We start from the raw sequence: 16,077 nt of genomic DNA on the forward strand, positions 1-16,077 counted from the left end.
GCTTTCTGAGTCCATAGCATTAAATTCTTATTTGGATTACAGCCGAATCAGCAGTTCTGGCCTGTGATCAGGGTGCAATATTCCTATTGTTGTTTCTCCCATATTTTCTTAATCTGAAGGAAGGACCTAGTTCCACAGGACAATCTTCTTTAGGGTTGCAATATTAGAAATTAGTTCCTAATTGTGTGTGTGTATGTGGTTGGCAGCTGTTAACCAATAATACAAGATTTTGCTCTGTTACCACAATGCTCAACAATACACAAAATCCAAGCTCATCACTTGTTCTGTTTACCATCTCTCTCCAAATGAGGTAATCATAAAGAACTTTAAGCAGTCTATTACAGTATGTTAACTAGTATCCATGTATTATTTTACTTTTAACACACATTATCTTGCTATTTTGTGTTAACTGTCTTCTGGGGAATGGCCCCCTCATGTACTTTCTATCTGAGACCTACCCAATCATTGAATGCCTATGGAGTTAGGTAAGCACACCATGATGCATTCTGGGAGTAAGGAGGCAGAGAAACCCTTCCAGAATTGTATTGAGCTTTTTTGAGAGTGCTCTGGCATTAAATAAAATACGTATTTTTTAAATAAGGAGCTTTTACATATGATAACTGTGTTGAATACTTTGATGATTTTGCTTTTAGTAATATATATTGCTGTCTTCATCTTGGGGAACTAAACCAACCACAGGCAAAAATCCTTTGAGCATTGATTGCACCTCATAAAGGCCAGGTGTTCTCACATCTTTCAATTGATAGTAGGCATCCAGTGGCTCTTACCTGCACTGGATGTGTGTTCTATATTCGAGTGGCAGGAATAACTTCCTGTCAGACAGTGCTTGCACAGCAGCTAGACTTCAGGGACTAAAAAAGTTTTGTGGACTGAGTAAATGAATACATTCCTTTCGTGAATTTTAGTTATCACCTGATATCACTTAAACATATTACCACACCAATAGCTAAAATTTTCATGTAGAGTGTGTTGGTGTAATTAACAAGAGCAAGAAAATATACTTCATTTGTATTGGCGTAATAACAGACTCATTTGGTCATTAGTTTTATTTTAAAATTGTGTAGTAGTCATATAACTGCAGTCTTTCCCTTACGGTTTCTAACTTGGATTGTTTGCTTTAAGACTTCATATTGTTAAGTAAAGTTACTCAACATTATCAGTAGAATTTTGTGTGGACTTGAGTTTATAAAGGAGCAAAAGAAGTCATTTTAGTTCTAAGGCTTTGATTTTTAAGAAATAGGTTTGGAATTTATTAATTTATGTTAGTTGATGACATCTGCTGGCTGAGGCATAATGTAGCTCAGCTTTATTAGAGACCGTGAAAACCATGCCTTGAAAAGAAAGTAAATGAGAGCCTGATGCTGTGACCTGTGTGTGAAATCTGAGAATTCCTCAAACTAGCCAATTCTTAAGGACCAGAGGAAATCCAAGAGCAGAAGAAAAGACCCAGGAATCAAGAGGAAAGGACTTGTGGTATGCTAGATGGTCATGGGCTATGATCTCGCCCTCTATCATTTTAGATTTCAAAGTTAAAATATTTTAGAGGGCTTTTCCATTTGACTTATTATAAAATTGTATTTCCAGTAAGAAATAGTATTTGCTTTATAGAAGTTTATTAACCAGTTTTGTTTGAGCTGATCTGTTCAGATAGTGAAGGTAACTCTTATTACTCTTGATTTTAATAATCTCAGAGGGGACATGTTCAGAGGTTTATTACTGACATCAGATAGCATGATTTATGAATATGATATATTTGCTTGTCTATTGTAAGAGTGCAGCTATTTGGTGATATTTAACATTGAGTTTTTACTGTGTGCTAGATATTGATTTAAGAAATTTACAAGTGTTACTTCATTTACATCTCACAATAATCTTATAAAATAGGCATTATTACAATTTTTCTGATGAAGAAAAAGAGGTCAAGAGAAGTTAATTTGCCCAAGGTTACTCAGCTAATAAGTGTTAAAGCTTGTATTTAGGTCTGGAAAGTACATTCATAGGAATAGATCATCTCAAAAGGAAACATACCCCAAGTCAAAAGGAAAGCATCTGATATCTTCAGCCATTTTCATAGTCAAATATTAAGTATTTTTCTTTAATTTTTTTTTCTATTTTCACCGGTTATAGTATTTAATCTGCCTTTAACTTTTTCTGTTTTTGCTTTTACATGGAAGTTTTATGCTTTTAGTAATGTTTTTATTTTCAATAAACTGTATATTTGAAGGATTCTCTAGTTTTAAATTTTTAATTATTTTGTTTTTTTAAAAAATAAGGAATACTTTTCGTAACTAATTTTAAGGTACATAAATCTCAATAAACTTTTGCATATGTATACACCCCTGTAGCCACCACCTAGATCAAGATATAGAAAATTTTTAGCACCCTGCAGGGCTCCCTCCCTGTCAGTACCCTCACCATCACCTAGACCCTCATCCCTGTGTAACCATTTTCCTGACTTTTATTTCCATTTGTGACTTTTACCTGTTTGAGGACTTCTCTAAATGTGATTGAACACTATGCGCCCTTGTGTTTGACTACTTTCACTCAGCCTGATGCGCATTAAATATCCAGGTAGTTGTATATATATCAGTACTTTGTTGTTTTTTTAATGCTATATAGTATTCCAGCCTGTGAGTATACCACAGTTTATCCATTTCTGCTATTCATGGCTATTTGGTGTTTTCAGCTTTGGGCTACTGCAAATCAAGCTGCTGTGAACTGTCTTGTACATGTCTTTCAGTAGACATAAGCACTCATTTCTATTGGTGTATAACTGGGAGTGGAATTGTTATGTCATAGATATATGTATGTTTAGCTTTGGTAGGTGTGACAATTAGCCATATGTTTTTCTAAATTTGTTTTGTATACTGATAACCTATGATTTACCAGAATATTCTCATTTCTGTTAATAGTGTTTTAAAAAAACATTTGGGAAGGGGATCAAATTAGGGAAATAGATTTCAGATTGTTATACCAATCTATAGGTAGTGCTATGTAGAAAACTTTGTTATTTTTTACTTATTACTTTGTTAATACTTCATTAATTCTACCTTGTTCATAGACTAATACTAGGCTCTGTCAGATGAAATAATGAAGTACAGCCCTGCTTAAAGAAACTTACGGTTTAGTCAGAAAGGCAGGAGGATGAAAGATAAGCAATATAAGGCAGTGTGTCAGTGGCATATGATTTGTATAGACAATATGTGCTCTGGGGTGGTGAAGAGTAGTCACTAGACTGGAATGATTGGATTGCAAAAGGTTTCATGGAAGAAGGAAACTCAGATGAGCCTTGGTGAGTGGTTAGAATTGGATTGGAAGGAATGGTTCATCATGAACAATGTTATTGGAAGGTGAAAAAAGCTTGTTGGGTAACTAAATTGGCCTGGCTGAAATGAAAAATTTGAGTTGGGGGTGATGGGACAATAGTTGGAAAAGTAGGTTGTGGTCAAGCTTTGGAAAACTTTAAATGCCAGGCTAAGGTTTTGTTTGTTTGATTGGTTTTGTTTTGTTTTTGAGGACCCAAAGCATCAGAATTGTACCAACTATTCTCTTTCCTATTCCATTTTCCCTTGACAACATGAACTGACGAGGAACAAGGTGAAGGAGTTTGATTGGACTTTAGGGATAATATAACTCCCTTAAAAGAAGTGTTAAAATTGAAGGAGAGATTTTACACATGGCAAGTAGCATAAAAAAATGGGAATTGTAAGAATTAGTATAGATGATTTTTGACTGGGGAAAGTGGTAAAGCCCTTCTATGAAGTATGTGATGAATTGTACTACTTCTGAGAGCCCTTTCTTCTCTTAAAATCTTACGGTAAGAATTTTTGAAGAATCATATTTCAAGAACTTTTTTTCTTTTTCCACATTAGCATCTGCAGATAATAAGAAACCGATACCTAATGAAGCTTCTGCTAGAAGTGAAAGAGACACATCAGACCTAGAAAATTGGTCATTGCAAGATCATTATAGAATGTATTCACCCATAATATACCAAGCCCTCTGTGAGCATGTGCAGACTCAGATGTCACTGATGAATGACTTGACTTCAAAGAACATCCCTAATGGAATTCCTGCTGTACCATGCCATGCTTTATCTCACGCTGGTGAGTATGAATGCTGTTTAAAAATCATGAGTGTAAGTTCTAATTAAATTGCTTGGTTATTGTATAAAAAGTAGGATATGTGATTGATTTTTTCTCCCTCTTACAGAATCTCAGGCAACTCCTCATTCTAGTTATGGCTTATGTACCTCCACCCCAGTCTGGTCACCTCAGCGGCCACCCTGCCGTCCACAGGTTCATTCTGTGCGTACAGTTTGTATACTACATAAGTAACTATTCACTTATAGCAGTCATTCGGGAAGGACTGTTGAATTTATTGATTGTAACTTAATGCACTAGGATTTAAAGATCAGTTGTTTATTTATTTATTTATTTATTTATTTATTTATTTTTTGCTATAAAAGTTTTACCTATTTATGGCCAGGCACTGTGGCTCATGCCTGTAATCCCAGCCCTTTGGGAGGCCGAGGTGGGTGGATCACGAGGTCTGGAGTTCAACACCAGCGTGGCCAACGTGGTGAAACTCCATCTCTACTGAAAATACAGAAATTAGCTGGGTATGGTGGCACATGCCTGTAATCCCAGCTACTTGGGAGGCTGAGGCAGGAATTGCTTGAACCGGGACCGAGGAGGGGGAGTTAGCAGCGAGTGAGATCGTGCTACTGCACTCCGGTCTGGGCTACAGAGTGAGACTCTGTCTCAAAAAAAGAAAGAAAAGTTTTACCTATGTTTTAATGACAATAATGAAGAAGACAATAATGAAGGAGAAAGAGGGAAAGAGATCATTAGAGGGGAAGAGATCAGTAGGGGGAAAAAAAAATCAACCATACTGACCACCCAAGTACAACTCCTTTTAACACGCTGATAGAGTTCTTTCCAATCGTTTAATCATCTGTACAGGTTTTAGTTTCTGGTTTGTATTTGTTAACTTTGCTTTCCTTTTAAAATAAAGTTATAAGTAAACTTTATGCAGTCTTATATACTGCTTCTTTCACTTAATACTTTATTTAAAACATGTTTATTAATATATACCCTTTGTGAATTTTTAATAACTTGTTAATACTGTATTTTGTGGATATACCATAGTCTATGTAACTACTATATGGTTAGGAGTAGTAACCATATATTTGAGTTTGTTATAATTAGTATTATTATTAATAAGCAAGTTTCTAATATCAGAAACTTACTAATATTTTTAGCTTCAAAGTAAGTAAGTTGGATTTTTTCCTCAGTACAATAAAGATTCTTGTTTTTTAAAGCTTAGTTTACCCTGTAATATGGGAGCATTACAAGGCCATGACTAAAATAGACTGTTTACAAATACCACAGATGGTTTAAAAGCATCAAAAATTAGTCCACTTTGGGAAATTACATCATAAGAAAATTTAAGTTCAAACATACAATAAGCTTTTGCACAAACATATTTACAGAGATGTTTCAGCAGTGAAAAACTGGCTGTTACTTAAATGTCTAACCGTATGGGAATAGTTATACAGACTACAGTATATCCTCAAAATATAGTAGTAACTACTTATTAAATATTCACAAAACAAATATATTAATAAACTTTTAATAAATATATTTCATATGTTTGAGTTTGTTGTAATTAATACCTACAAATGAGTGCTCATACTTCTGAAGACGTGTTTTTCTCTTTCTTCAGGAAGTTCAAACTGATGGTGACAGTCAGTTTGCAACACAAGATAAAACAGTTTCTACAACCTGTACTGATATTCTAAGGAATTCATTTAATACCAGTCCTGGAGTTTCATGTAGTCTGCCCAAAACTGACATATCAGCTGTTCCAACATTGCAGCAACTGGGCTTTGTTAATGGAATTCCGCCACAACAAGGAGTTCATAAGGAAACAGACCTACTAAAATGTTTTCAAACATATTTGTCTCTTTTTCGATCTCATGGAAAAGAAACACATCTGGACAGTCAGACACACCGAAGCCCTACTCAGTCACAACCAGCTTTCTTGGCCACTAATGAAGAAAAATGTGCCAGAGAGAAAATTAGAGAGACCACAAGTGAAAGAAAGGATTTAAACATACGTGTGCGAGATACAAAAACAGTCAAGGATGTACAGAAGGCAAAAAATGTGAATGAGACAGCTGAAAAAGTTAGAATTATAAAATATTTGTTGGGAGAGCTCAAGGCCCTGGTAGCAGAACAAGGTAGATGGGACTTATAATTTTCTGTAGTATGTATGGTGTTATACTAAATAGCAATGTCATATTATTTAGCTATCATTTAAATGGAGTTTGTGGTGTTTTCCATAGAACTGTGTTTTGAGCTAGTAAGAAAATGAGTTCTACTTACTGTATTCTTATTTTTTAAGGTTTTGATCCCTTCTTTCCTGTGGATTTCAAATGTGTTTGAGAATATCAAACATTCAGTGTTTTGCTTGCAAGTGTGTATTTATTCTACTAGGTAATAGACCTTGAAAAGATTCAACAAAGAGAACTTATACAGATAAAAATTTTAATTAGAGAACACCTATAAATGATTAACTTCCTGAGTAGACTGATTATTCTTTCTATTTTAAAAAGATGCAGAGAATTCCTTCCTGTCATTTCTTTAATAGCCAACTGTTAGGTTGTTTAACAAATCTCGCTTTGAGAAGTAACCCATACCTTCTTAATGCCCTTTTCAGTTTATTTTTAGGACTTTTTTTCTTAAGAGAAATGTTTCTGAGCCAGATTATATTCATTTGTTTCCATTCTGTATATGTATTCTATAGTAATGACTTTTGCTTGAAATGAGTTACAGTTTTGTCATCTTAGAAAACACAGTAATTGATTGTGGAAGCATTGATTGAATACCTAACATTTGCAGACAAAAAATCTTAAAATGCTATATGAATGTAGCACCATTAAACCAAAGATTTAGTATATTAAAATTGCTGTGTTTTCAGCCTTCAACTTATTACCATTTTCACAATCAGATACATAATCATGGTAATAATAATACTATTGGCTGTCATTTATTGAACACTTACCATGTGCCCAGCACAGTGCTAAGTGTTTTATGTGCATTATCTCATTTAATCCTCCCAGCAGCCCTATGTGGTACTGTTACCACTCCCATTTTACTGATGAGGAAACTGAGACTTGGAGAAACAGTACCTCATTTAATCTTCTCACCAATCCTGTAAGGTACTGTTTTTACTGTTTTTATCTCCATTTAACCATGAAGAAACCAGGTTTCAAGAGTTAAGTAATTGAGATGCTGGTCAAAGGATACACGCTTTCAATTAGGTAGGAGGAATAAGTTAAAGAGATCTACTATATAACATTATAACTATAGTTAACAATATTTTATTAAAAATTACTGAGAGAGTAGATTTTAAGTGTTTTTGCTATAAAAAATGATAAATATGTGAGGTAATACATATGTTAATTAGCTCTATTTAACCATCCCAATGTATACATATTTCAAAACATATTGTACATGATAAATTTATACAATTTTTCTTTGTTGATTTAAATAAATAATTTTTTACAAAAAGATTAATTTGTTTTAAAAAAATGAGTTAAATACTTGACCAAGGTTATAGCTCCAGACAGTGGTGGAGCCCAGGTCCCAGCCTCCAAAGCCTATGAGTGAAACTGCTCTACGAAAGATTGGTAGAAGGCCAGCGCAGGGTCTCACAGCTGTAATCCCAGCACTTTGGGAGGCCGAGACAGGCAAATCACCTGAGGTCAAGAGTACAAGACCAACCTGGCCAACATGGTGAAACCCCATCTCTACAGAAATACAAAAGCCAGACATGATGGCTGCTACCTGCAATCCCAGCGACTCAGGAGGCTGAGGCAGGAGAGTCGCTTGAACCCGGGAGGCAGAGGTTGCAGTGAGCCGAGATTGCACCACTGCACTCCAGCCTGGGCAACAGAGCGAGACTCCGTCTCTAAATAAATAAAAATTGGTAGAAGACTGCTTGATAATTGAACACAGTTGTTTACTGTGTATATGTACTTTTCATCAGGATGTTAAAATATCTGTGAAACTGAATACATTTTGTAACTTAGAATATACTTTCAACCTGTTGGTTATCAGATAATTAATAAATAATTTTAAGTACTTTTAGCCCATAGTAAATATGAATGGGAATGAGGGGCAAAGATAAAAGGCAAAAGAATTAATATCTGCCTTCCATGCCTGTGTCTGTTTGCAGTCTTCAAAAACATCCACTCTCCACAATTATTAACAACCCTTTGATGTCACATGAAATGAGATGTGGTGGCTTGTGTTCAATCTACTTTAGAAAATTAAATAATGAAACTATCTTAGCGGACCCTCACTCAATATTTTGCCATATTAACCCCCTAAAGTGAACTGTTTGCTTATGCTAGGATCAAAGGTTGTATTATAAATGTTAATACTATAACCAATTATAGGAAACCCTATAGCAATCATAGGAGTCCACTGTGGCCCTTGGTAAGTATGCACTAAGAAATTTGTGTAAGTCACATTCCTACTTGACTCCTGAACTAAAAAAAAAAAAAAAAAAAAAAAAAAATTCACTTATGTAATAATCCTGTGATTTAAGATTAATCTTTAGTTTACTGAACTTAATTTCTTTAGAATTCTGAGGAAGCAAATACCAGCAGCGTGAAAGAGAAAAATGGAACCTGTATAATAGATTTATAAATAATTGAGTTGAATTTATAACAAGAATGTACATACCTATAAAGATTTTCTTTTTTAGTAATATATACTAATAATCTTGTCCAAAAATATAATATTGATTTTACTCATTTCTGTTTCCTTTTATAGAGGATTCAGAAATTCAGAGGTTGGTTACAGAAATGGAGGCATGTATATCTGTACTTCCAGCAGTAAGTGGAAACACAGATATTCAAGTTGAGATAGCACTGGCCATGCAACCATTAAGAAGTGAGAATGCTCAGTTACGAAGGTAAGAATTGCTCTTGGAATATTTTTGTCTGTATGCAAAGATGTCTCCAGGCCAGAACAAAGGTGCCAAATGATAAACCTAGGACTTCATAAGTAAAATTGATTTGCTGTCTTACTGTATTTCTACTTTTCTTCCTCATTTTTCAGAGATTTCCAGCATTCTCCAGGTCTTCCTTTACTTCTGCCCCCTTGTACGTATTTTCTCCCACTTCCTTTACCCCTGTTGTCACTTAGTAGTGTGTAGGCAGGAAATGAAGTACCTCTGTACGTTTATCAGACTAGTCTAAGTTATGCTGCAGGAACAAACTTCTAAATCTCATTTGCATAGCACAGCAAGTTTCTTTCTCATGCCAAGACTAACATGGATCATTGGTGGCTCTTTCATCCTGTGACTCAGGATCCAGACTCCCTCCATTTTATGAAGCCACTGTCTCAGTATGTGTTGTCCAGGAAAAAGAGAATGTGGATATGGCAACAGGGAGGAGTCTTACATCGCTCAACCCAGAAGTGATCATTTCGCTACCACTTATATTTTATAGGCTGAAACAAGGCACAAGGCCCTGCCTAATAGAAAGGTCTGGGACATTGTATTAAAAACAAACTGTTTTTCTTCTGCCCTCACACAACAATTGACACAGAACACTTCCATGACCAAATGTGTAGGGATTTCTCCCCACCAGCAAGCAAACAATCACTTCTGCAACAGACACCAGTTGGGTGTCCTCCAGTTCAATTCCAACACCGTCTACCTGGAAATAGTATCAGATCCCACAGGTTGAGGGCCCAGTTCCACAAGACTGAGCTCTACTTCCAATGCCAATGACAAGCCCCAGGTTGTTTTGCCTGTGTTTCTGACTGACTGACTATAAATTGAAGTTCCCTTGACCTCCTTCCTTGGGTTCAGTTAATTTCCTAGAGTGGCTCACAGAACTCATGGAAACACTTAAATTTACCACTTTATTATAAAGGATATTGTAAAGGATACAGATGAAGAGATGCAAAGGGCAAGGTATTGGAGAAAAGGCGTGGACCTTCTATGCCCTCGGTGGATGCACAACCCCCTAGTAACCACCATGTGTTTATCTGGAAGCTCTCCATACCCTGTCCTCTTGGGCCTTTTATGGAGGTTTCATTGGATAGTCATGGTTGAATCATGGACAACTGTGAAGAAATGTGATTTGACAAAAAGGGTACGATCTAATACAAATAGATAGAGTGTGGAAACCCAAGAAGTTCTGTCCGTTCAAATTTTTTGGCCTCTCTGTGGAACATTCCTTTCTCCTCAGTTTGAGGCAGGTCCCCTTCGGAAATGGGGTTCTTATGACCTACAGACAGACAAGGTAGGTCAGAGAATTTCCTTATGGCCAGCAGTAAGAAAGGTGGGAGAAAATTAAAGTGTATTTTTAGTTCCTATGGCCTACCATGGGGAGGAAAAAGGAGCATGTGAAAGGATGGCAAGAGAAGATTAGAGAGAGAGATTCTGTTTTCTGAGGCCTGCTTCTGAGGCCTAAAGTACTTGAATATTAACAAATGACTGTCTTTCACCTTTATCACTGAAGCTGGTCTGAAGCTGCTTCAGGAACCAGGGACAAAAGGCCAAATACTTTAATAAAAGGTATGTTTTTGGTTTTGACTGCTTAACAAATAACAAAGGCTGTGGGCATTGACAGCCAGGAACTGTGAATGAAAACATATATATATGTATATGTATATGTATGTGCATATAAACATATATATGTATATGTATGTGTATATATACATATATGTGTGTTTATGTGTATATATGCATATATGTGTGTGTTTATGTGTATATATACATATATGTGTGTGTATATATACGCAGTGACAAACATACATGCACACATACCATACATTTATATACAATATGTATATATATAAAATAATGTCATAGATATATAATTTTTCCATACTTCTATACACCCAGGAAGGAAAGGAGAACCTTAGTAAGCACTAGTTTAGCCCCACCACACTTAGACATAGGAAAAAGTTAAATTCTTTGATATTTTTTCTTTTGGTCATCTTAAACTTGTTGGAATTACATTCTTAATTTGTTTAGGAAAGATGTAGACCAGGGATCTAATCTTGAAATAAGGAGGAATCACCCACATATTATCAATAATATCTTAACTTTGAATGTTTCAGTGATGACCATCAAGGCCAACACTTCAGTGTCTGTTTATTAATACACTTTGCAAAAAATTGGAGTCAGGTGCATCTGCAGCACTGCAATGCGAGTGTGCCCTGAGAGAGTGTTACAGCTGCATAAGCTATAGACATTCAGTAAGATATGACCTGCAAGGATCTACACACATTTTTAAAGAAACTGGAAAGCAATTAAATAGTTGGAGCATGGCTAAAATATATATATCCGGAGCCTATGAGGCATGATAGCTAGTGAGATGTACTCGTTTAGGATTCTTTCTCCAGAGGTCATTATCCTGTAGATACTATGATACAAGATGGGGTTGCTGGGTTTAAGATCTAATATCGTCTTCAGTCTTGACCTAAGGAATTCCTATACCAGCATAAATTTTTAAAACCAAAAATGAGTAAATAATTAATGAACAGCAAATACTGCTAACATTTATTGAATGTTTTTTATATGCCAGACTATTGTCCTTGATATGTGTCACCTCTTTATATCTTCACAACAGCTTTGTGAAGTAGGTGCTCTTTACTTGCATTTACAGATGAGGAAATCAAGGCCACAAAGGGTTTATGTAACTTGCCCAAGGTTATACATCTAAGAAGTTAGACTCAAGACTTGAACCCAGGCATTTGGTTTTAGAGTACAGTGATCTTAACTTGTAGACTTTTACACTGTCTCAGTTAGGAAGTAGAGATTTAATTATACCTCACTATTTAGGTGTATTTTGTGGAACATAGAATATATTGTAAGCCATTCAAAATAAGCATATTATTGAAAGGAATGACAATCAAATAATTGGTTTCTTAAATAAGGATACCAAAACTTAGTCTGAGAATATTTTATTTTAACATTGTTACCATGGAAAATATTAGTGGTTCTTATTTATTTCAGTTCCTTAGAACATTTTTAAATTGCCTTAGGGGCTAATTCGTAAGCCACTCAAGAAAATGAAGTTTACTGTTTTATGGGCCACCACTTGTTTCTAGTTTTTTTTTTTTAAAGGTATTTGTTTGATGTCTGACCTAATTCTTCAACTGGCACCAGAGCTATTTGGCTGGCTGTCTTTACAGGACAAAGATTATATAGCATGCTATTGCCACTGTTGTTTACTTGACCTTCTAAGAGATGAAATAACTAAAAAATGAAGAATTTGTTAGGCATGTTCTTTTTAGTAGAATGAGGTTTCTGGCAGTAGTGTAGGAAATTTTGTGCCACTTTGGTAATTTATTTGGAAAGAATTACCCATTATCTCCATTACAAATAAAAATTGGAATACATTGGTTCATTCAAAAGTGTTTGTCATCATTTTCAATTTTTAAAAAAGTTTTTTTTTTTTTCCTGTTTAGATGTTTGGAAACTACGTGTTTCTTTTTAACCACATCTTTTAGGACTTTCTTGCAGTTTATTGCCATCTTGTGGCTTAAAAAATAGCTAGATGCATCGTTTCTATGATATTTTGGCATTTTTGGCATTTAGGCTAGAGAGTTTTTAATGTGTCTTCTGACACAGTTGTTCAGCATTTAGCCTTTAGTTCAGCATTTAGTCCCCAACCTCTAAATGTCTGTAGTGCCATTAATTTTGACCACCAGAAGGCTTGGCACATTCCCAAATTTCCTGGATGGGAGTTTGGTGGGTATTAACCTCCAGTTAAGAGGCATTGAGCTAGAGAGTGCCAATAATTCATGACCACCTCCTGATATTAAACTCAACTATGAGACCATTATATAGCCACACAGAACATAAAAATGAAACGGGAGTGAATGGAAGGAGTCAAGGATGATGTTCAGATTCTGTCTTCATAATTTAACAAATGGTAACATAATTCTTGCAGATGGGAGCTACTAGAGGCAGAATAGATTTGTTTATTTCATATTGTTACCATTTTTTGAGTTAGGCAAGGTAATAGGAGAGCCTGTGAGTTAAGATTTAGACCTGCTGAGTTAGACCATATGGAGTATAGGAACAAGATGCAAGATGGAAATGTAGACTCGGGAGTTATTCTCTGAACATGTTTTTATTGAGCTTTTTGTATAGATCTGGCACTGTTGTAGACACTGGAGACAATTTCATTGAAAGTAAGTGATTTATTACCAGCATATAAGTAAGTGATATATTCACCAAGAAGGTAGAGTGTGTGAGCGCAGTGAAAGGTGAATTGGTGGGGAGTAACAACTTTTTCAGGAAACAACAGAAGATTAAAATTAGGAGAGTGACATCACAAAAGTCACAGGAAGAAGACAATTTATAGGAGAGATTTTGCATTGCATTAAAATAAACTGACAACAAGAACAAATGTAGGTTAAGAATAAATATCACAAGACAAATTACTCAAAGAACTTCAGAAAAACTTAAAACAGTGTTCCATAGTGTCAAGGAAATTAAAGATAATGGGATCTCTTACAGGGAGAAAGAGTGAGATTGAGACAAAATGCTCAAGAAAAAGAAGAACAGTGAGTTAAGTGAACTCAGAAAAATAAAAGAAAGCAAAAAAATTACAAAAATGAAAGCCCCATTAGAAACAAATGTAAGATAATTAATAAACAGATAAAGTCAGGGATATTGTAGTCCACTAGAACTTAAGTATTATGAAGCCTGAAATTTTTTGTTTTGTTGCTTTTTGGGTTTTTAGTTTTTCCCCCCAAGTCTTTCTGTTTTTTTTTTTGTTTTGTTTTTTTGTTTTTTTGTTTTTTTTGAGACGGAGTCTCGCTCTGTCGCCCAGACTGGAGTGCAGTGGCCGGATCTCAGCTCACTGCAAGCTCCGCCTCCCGGGTTTACGCCATTCTCCTGCCTCAGCCTCCCGAGTAGCTGGGACTACAGGCGCCAGCCACCTCGCCTGGCTAGTTTTTTGTATTTTTTAGTAGAGACGGGGTTTCACTGTGTTAGCCAGGATGGTCTCGATCTCCTGACCTCGTGATCCGCCCGTCTCGGCCTCCCAAAGTGCTGGGATTACAGGCTTGAGCCACCGCGCCCGGCCGTCTTTCTGTTTTAATTGCTACTAAATTCATAGTTCAGTGTCTCCTAGTAACCTTAGCTTCTTCCTCTTCCTAAACCCTTTTAAAAATTTTTATATATTTTTATTATGGTAAAATATGTATAATACATACCTTTTTATTTTTAACCATTTGCAAGTGTACATTTCAGTGGCAATAAATAAATTCACAGTGTTCTGTAACCATCACCCCTATCTGTGACAAAACTTTTTCATCCTCAACATGAACTCTGTACCCATTAAACAGTAATTTTCTCTTCTTCCTTTTGTTACCTCCTGGTAAGTTCTTGTTTTTTGTTGTTTCTGTCTCTGAATTTGAGAAGGCTGAAATTTTGTCTCTTTAGAGTTTGCAGCTATATTTCTAGTGCTAGGAATTGTGCCTAGCACTCATTCTAACAAATATTTGTTAAATTGACTGAATGCATGGTAGATAAGCTTGAGGGAATCACACAAGGCAAAATAGAAAAAGAATGATCTAAAAATTATTATGAAGAAGATAATACATATGAAAAAGGAAATAGATATAAAATTGGTGTTCCTGAAAAAAGAGAACAGAACAAATGGATTAAAGACAAGAGATTTATCAATAACAAGAAAATTTTCTGATTGTACCACTTTATTCTAGCCTGGGAGACAGAGCAAGACCCTATCTCTAAGAAAAAAAAAGATCTTTGTCAGCAGATGAATAGGACGTAGAAGATCTCAGAAAAACCGTGCAAAATAATCAACACCAACACATATGCTGGTAAAGTTACTACACCCTAAGGATGAAAAAAGTTAATTTTTGGAGACACTCAAAAGAAACAGAAAATTACAAATGAAGAGAAACATTTTAGGCTATCTCCAGTCTCTTCACAGTGATTTTCATTGCCAAAGGATCATAGAATATCATTTACAAAGTTCTGAGGGAAAGAAAGTATGCCCCGAGAATCTCTAATGTGGTCTAGCTGTCCTTTTAGTGTCAAGGCAACAGTCATATTCTCAAGTGTGCAAGAACTTAGGAAGTTTAACAGCCTTGAACTCCTTTAAAAAACAAAACAAAAAACTTGAATGGCAAAGTCCAGTCAACCAAAAGAGGAATTCAAACAAAAGAGTAGACAGATGTGAACATTGAACCTATACGTAAAACTAAGACAACCTTGGAAATTATGGTTATAGATCAGAATGTGTTAGTAATTTTGACAATATGAATTCCAGACTCTGCATTTTTCATATCCTATTTCCTAAATTTTAGATTACTTAGGAGTAATATTTCTTGAAGTAAAGAAATATTTGCCTAAAGTTAATCAGTTTTGGTTTCGCTTCTTATTTTCTTTCCATTAAAATTATGTAATCCTAAATTCAATACATGGTATTTTTAAGTAGTATTTGTAATATCATCCTATTATTTTAAAATTCTTCTTAGATATATATATATATATATATTTTGTTTCTGTATATGCTGGAGAATGTATGAATGTTACCCAGCAAATAATGATTGTTATTTCTATTTAACAGTGTGCTAGAGGTTCTAACAAGTGCAGTAAGGCAAGAAGAAGAAATAAAAGCCAGTCACATTGGAAAGGAAAGAAGTAAAACTGTCTTGTTCACAGATGACATGATAATTCTTGTAGAAAACCCTATGGAATCTACAAAAAAAGCTGCTAGAGTTAATAAGAAAGATTAGCAAAGTTGCAGGATACAAGATCAATTGAATTTTTATGTATCAGCAATGAACAATTTGAAATTAAAATCAGTACTAGAGTCGCATCAAAAACATATGAACAATTTAGGGATAAATTTGAAAAATATGTAAGACCTGTACACTGAGAACTACAAAATATTGTTGTGAGAAATGAAAGATCAGTATAAGTGAGAGATAAACTAGATCCATAAATTTAAGACTTAAGATGTCACTTCTCCCCAAATTG

At 35.1% G+C, this 16,077-nt stretch overlaps 1 protein-coding gene across 14 annotated transcripts in view; it reads left to right on the plus strand.

The window, feature by feature from the left end:
- The window catches only part of CCDC14 (coiled-coil domain containing 14), a 72,409-nt gene that overhangs the window by 14,541 nt on the left and 41,791 nt on the right, over window positions 1-16,077 (plus strand). For 11 of the 14 annotated variants that reach the window (XM_065539125.1, XM_015446341.3, XM_074033277.1 and 8 more), the window contains 4 exons: window positions 3,894-4,127; window positions 4,234-4,328; window positions 5,749-6,265; window positions 8,868-9,009. In XM_065539125.1, the coding sequence (XP_065395197.1) occupies window positions 3,894-4,127; window positions 4,234-4,328; window positions 5,749-6,265; window positions 8,868-9,009 (988 nt within the window). Of the gene's footprint in view, window positions 1-3,893; window positions 4,128-4,233; window positions 4,329-5,748; window positions 6,266-8,867; window positions 9,010-9,155; window positions 9,470-10,567; window positions 10,624-16,077 lie in introns of those variants that run through there. The other 3 variants (XM_074033280.1, XM_074033279.1, XM_045385526.3) reach the window with 3 other exon arrangements.

The sequence above is a fragment of the Macaca fascicularis genome, chromosome 2 (assembly GCF_037993035.2).
Source record: "Macaca fascicularis isolate 582-1 chromosome 2, T2T-MFA8v1.1".
Taxonomy (NCBI): Eukaryota; Metazoa; Chordata; class Mammalia; order Primates; family Cercopithecidae; genus Macaca; species Macaca fascicularis.